General features: G+C 35.8%; 1 protein-coding gene across 1 annotated transcript; it reads left to right on the top strand.

Annotated features, from left to right (window-relative positions):
* Nucleotides 1–261: 261 nt before the first annotated feature.
* Nucleotides 262–4,526, top strand: TEX12 (testis expressed 12; the record flags this gene model as incomplete). Its single annotated transcript, XM_081099516.1, has 4 exons — nucleotides 262–333; nucleotides 1,095–1,206; nucleotides 1,296–1,347; nucleotides 4,382–4,526. Exons 1-4 carry the CDS (start codon nucleotides 271–273, stop codon nucleotides 4,524–4,526), a joined length of 372 nt encoding a protein of 123 aa, XP_080955642.1. The 5' UTR covers nucleotides 262–270.
* Nucleotides 4,527–5,117: the final 591 nt, after the last annotated feature.

The following is a 5,117-nucleotide window of genomic DNA, read 5'->3' as shown; positions in this document are numbered from 1 at the left end:
GCACACGTTTTTTGAGATAAGGGAATGCAGTAATTACTGTTTTGAAAGTTCAGGGAGTATGGTAATCAGTTTTGAAAGACTGCCCAAACAGCAGTTGGTAGGATGACTTAGAGAAAGGAGAGATTGTGAAGTTTAGGCAAGTGACCGGTAATGAGAGCCTAAATGAACAGTGGCAGTGGGTGGGAAGATTCAAGAGATCTGTGTGTGTAGCTTGGAGTTTGTACTTAAGTTTGGTGTTGCTCAAAATTTTGCAGCTCTTGCCTCCAGGTTATGATGGCAAATCACCTTGTAAAATCTGATACTAGAAATTGCAAGAGACCAAGAGAGTTGGAGGTAATCTCTATGCTCCCAGAGCCTTAATACTTTATTTTATATACTTCTCAAATATCTTCCATTTAAGAAAGTTCTGTTGATAAATGGAATTTAAGTTTTCGTATTCCCAGAGCTGGGATTGTCCCAGCAGGAACTATATTGGCTCCAGCTGCTTTTTTACTAAGTATATGGGGAAACCTCCAAGAAACTACCAGGAGATTTCTTCGTGGTAATTTGTATCTAGAGACACAAGTGGGTTCATATCTTTATGATATCTAGGACTTCAAATACTTATTTTGCTATAATAAGTAGGAGTACTGGAGTTGCTGATCTTTTAAAATTAGAACACTATTCTGCCTTTCTTCACTGCTGTTTCCACCAATTGATGTTTGCATTTGGGACATTGTTATCTTGCAAAAATTTTCAAGCATTTGGCTATTGTCTAAATGGAAAGTTTGCTATATAGCTATGGAAACATCTACTGGTTCAAGGTACAGGAAACTTTTTCATCAGGGGGTTAATAACATATTCAAAAAAGTAAAAATAAAATTTAGTATATTGAACCAGGTGCTTGTTGGGACTAAAAGTTTCCTTGGTAATAAAATTTCAAACTAATTAGCATTTAATTTCAAATATAATTAACCAATGACAAGAGCATATAGTTTCTAGCATGTTTTCTTTTTTTATGAAAGGTGTTTTATTTGCTTTTAAAAAAATAGAATGTATATATCCTAAGGATCCTGTTAACTGTTTACCTATTTTCTTTTACTTTCTTGTATTAGCCTCAAATGCCAGATAGTCCACAACTGTCTTCTCTTGGAAAATCAGATTCACCTTTCTCTGAAAGCTCTGGACTATTTGATAAAGATGAATCCCTGGAGAAAGATTTGAATGGTGTTGTATAAAATGCTTATATTTCTATATACTTATTTTTATAATACAGAAGCTTTGTTATATTTCGTAACTCAGTGTTTTTTTAATAGATATGAGCAAGGAAATTAATCTAATGTTGTCTACATATGCAAAGATTTTAAGGTAAGTACTTATATTTTTGAGTCTTGATCTTAGAAGTTTTCTTCAGGAAATTCCATATGGGAACTTTATGTTCAGTGACTGCAGAACCTATCCAGTTACTATAATTTTGGAATTTTTAAATTCGACCTCAATTTCTTATAATAATTTAGTTTGTTATTTTCAAAGAATAACCCCAACTTTTTTGTTGTCCTTAGTTCTCACCCAAGGGTATTTTTTCCATTGATTTTTAGAGAGAGTGGAAGAGAGGGAGAGAGGGGAGAGAAATAAGTGAGAAAAGAGAAACATTGATGTGAGAGAGATTCATGGGTTGGTTGCTTCCCGCATATGCCCTGACAGGCTGGGGGATCTAACCTGCAACCGAGGTGCGTGCATTGACCAGGAATCAAACCCTGAGACCCTTCAGTGCATGGGCTGACACTCTAACCACTGAGGACACTGGCAGGAGCCTAACTTTTTCACTAAGTATCCTGTTTTGCTATTACCACTACGAATACTAGGCTGGATATATTTTGGTTTCTAATTAAATGATATAACATTTAAAATTTTATGATAAAACCTCTTTGAGAAAACTACCATTTGGTGAAGTTAATGATAAAAATGGAGTGATATTAAAGATAAATAAATATATTTATGAAATATTTAAATACCCATATGTATTTGAAGGATGAATTTTAATATTTTATTGATCTGAGATTATCATGTTTTATAAGGTATTTTTTAATTTATGTATTTATTCATTTTTAAAAGATTTTTTAGAAAGCAAGGAAGGGAGAGGGAGAGAGAGAGAGGGGAATGTCAATGTGAGAGCAAAACATCAATCAACTGCCTCCTGTATGACCCCTACCAGGGATCAAGCCCGAAACCCTGGGCATGTGCCCTGACTGGGAATAGAACTGGCAACCCTTCACTGCATGGGATGGTGCCCAACCAACTGAGCCACACCAGCCAGGGCTGTAAGGTGTTTTTTTAAAAACTACTGGACAGTCATTGTATTTAAATAATGGTTGTGTGGCTGTTAAAATAATGTGTAATCATGTACCATATAATGTTTCGGTCAACAATAGATCATAAGTACGACAATGGTCCCATAAAATTCTAATGGAGCAGAATTTCCTGTAAGAAATGAAAGAATATGTGGCTCAGGAGGGATTATTTTTCCTCAGATGGGCCCAGTATCTGTGGGGCTTGGCAATAGATTCCCTGTCACTGACAGAACCTCAATTAAAAAAAAATCAATCCTTTTTTATTGATTAATTATGTGGAGAGAGATTGAGAGAGAGAGAGAGAGAAGAGAGAGGAGAGAAACATCGATTTGCTGTTCCACTTAGTTATGGTGATTCTTGTATGTGCCCTGACTGGGGATCAAACCCACAACCTTGGTATATGATCTAACCAGCTGAGCTACCAGACCAGGGCCATGGCGCCTCAATTTTGAGTGCACAGGTTATATCCCAATCAGTCAGGCACTGCCTGATTCAGCACAGAGGAGCCTGCTCCCCCTGTTCCAGCGCTACATATAGCGCTGGGTGCTATAGTCCTCCCAGATGTAGGTTTATAGTCTTCAGAGTACTTTGCTATAAATTCTTTGTTGGAAACCTAAGATCCTATAAAATGACACAGTTCTCTGGGAGCCATCTTAAATATTAAGTGCCACTGTCACGTTAGTGAAAATTTTCTGTGGCAGTATGGAGGCAGCCTATCCCTGTACTTTGGGAATATTTTCAGGTTATAATGATGTAAACATAGATAAACTTTGTCTTCCATCAATTCAGTGCCAAAGAGAGTTCTTTATGTCAGAAGAAGTCAATGGAACTAAAAATATTGAGTCCTCAGTTCTATATCCTCTCCATATTAAACATGCTCTTTTTTTTTTTTTTTTTTAATATAGTTCACTGAACCTTTACAGAGAGGAAGGGAGAGAGATAGAGAGCTAGAAACATCGATGAGAGAGAAACATCGATCAGCTGCCTCCTGCACATCTCCCACTGGGGATGTGCCCGCAACCCAGGTACATGCCCCTGACCGGAATCGAACCTGGGACCCTTCAGTCCGCAGGCCGACGCTCTATCCACTGAGCCAAACCGGCTTCGGCTAAACATGCTCTTTTAAAAACAAACAGAGTATCACAGAGTTCCTTAATATGACCACTACTCCAACATGCAGTTGCCCTGTGCTCCTGTATCATTCCATCTTGATTTTTTATTCTTGCTGACCCTCAGGCCACCTTTCAGTCCCTCCTGGTAGTCACTATTATGGTGATTTTTACACCTTGCCAAGCCAGTTTCTCCTTGATAATTTCAGTCAGTCCAGCCCACATTCCTGTTCATGGAGTAGCACTGGCAGCTTTCTTGTTCTGTTCCTGATCAGTAGCGGGGAGGGCTTGTGGGACAGTGTTTATAAAGCCTATAGTAGTGAATGCCCTAGGCCTCACATTCACTCACAACCACGCACGAGAGCAACTTTCAGTTCTGTAAACTCTGTTCATGGTAAGTGCTCTATACAGGTGTACCATTTTAAAATTTTTTATATGGTATATTTACCTTTTTAATGTTTAGATAAATGCTTACCTTTGTGTTATAATTCCCTATAGTATTCAGTACAGTAATATGCTGTACAGGCTTGTAGAGTAGGAGCAATAGAATATACTGCATAGCCTAGGTGTGTACTAGGCTATCTATTGTCTAGGTTTGTATAAGTGTACTCTGTGATGTTCACACATGATCAAATCACCTGAAGACACATTTCTGCAAACATATCCCTGTCGTTAAGTGAAGCATGACTGCATATAGTTTGATATTAGAATTATAATATATAAGGTACACATTCTGCTGTGTCAGGAGAATTTGAGTAGTCAAAAATATTTGTGAGATTAATATAACTTGTATCAAAGTGTTTGTAAATTATTGAAGCTTTCTGATGTTCAAAGCTATTTAAATGAAATAGCTAAAAAATATAGCATAAAAGAGAACATCATTTGATAGTGTTTTTGATGTTATAACTATTTAGTGTAACATTAACCTTTTTTCCCCATTAGTGAGAGAGCAGCAGTAGATGCTTCTTATATCGACGAGATAGAAGGACTCTTCAAAGAAGCCAATGCTATTGAAAACTTTCTAGTACAAAAAAGAGAGTTCCTGAGACAGAGATTTATAGTTATTGCAAATACACTACACAGTTAAAAGTTGTGTACTTAAAATAAGCTGATAATTTAAACCCATTATTGTTGTAAGGGAAGAATGACATTTGTGTTCTGAAAGCTGTAGAAAATGTATACCTTAAACATAGAAGGGGAAACACCTTGAATTTCTTTTCTAGACTTAAAGGGAGCTTTAAACTGGATATTAATATGTTTTCTTTTGAGGGTCAACTCTTTGGTGTAGTTTATAAAAGTGTAAGTTATTTAAATTATTATTGATTCTTTTTTTTTTTAAAAAAACTCCTAGTCTTCAACTTCTAAAAGAGGATGCAATGAGTTAATTTGATAATGTTTAACAATATTGTACTTTTTTGGGGAATATTTTATTTAAGTGGAAGATGGCATTGGAGATAGTTGTAAAATGTTTTTCATGGTTAGTATTATAAAAAAATTAAAACCTAAATGTGATTTGTCCAGTTTCTCAATATGTAGAAAACTATATGTGCTCTTGCTATTTAAAATAATCATTTGATTATTTCACTATTAGTTATTATACATGATTAATAAAAGTTTTTTTGTTTAAAATTATTTTCTTGTGCTAAAATAAAAACCAGAAATAACCAGACCTTATATG

The sequence above is a fragment of the Myotis nattereri genome (genome assembly GCF_964212035.1).
Source record: "Myotis nattereri genome assembly, chromosome: 9".
Taxonomy (NCBI): Eukaryota; Metazoa; Chordata; class Mammalia; order Chiroptera; family Vespertilionidae; genus Myotis; species Myotis nattereri.
Note: the sequence above shows the minus strand (reverse complement) of the source record. Positions and strands in the feature narration are given on the sequence as shown.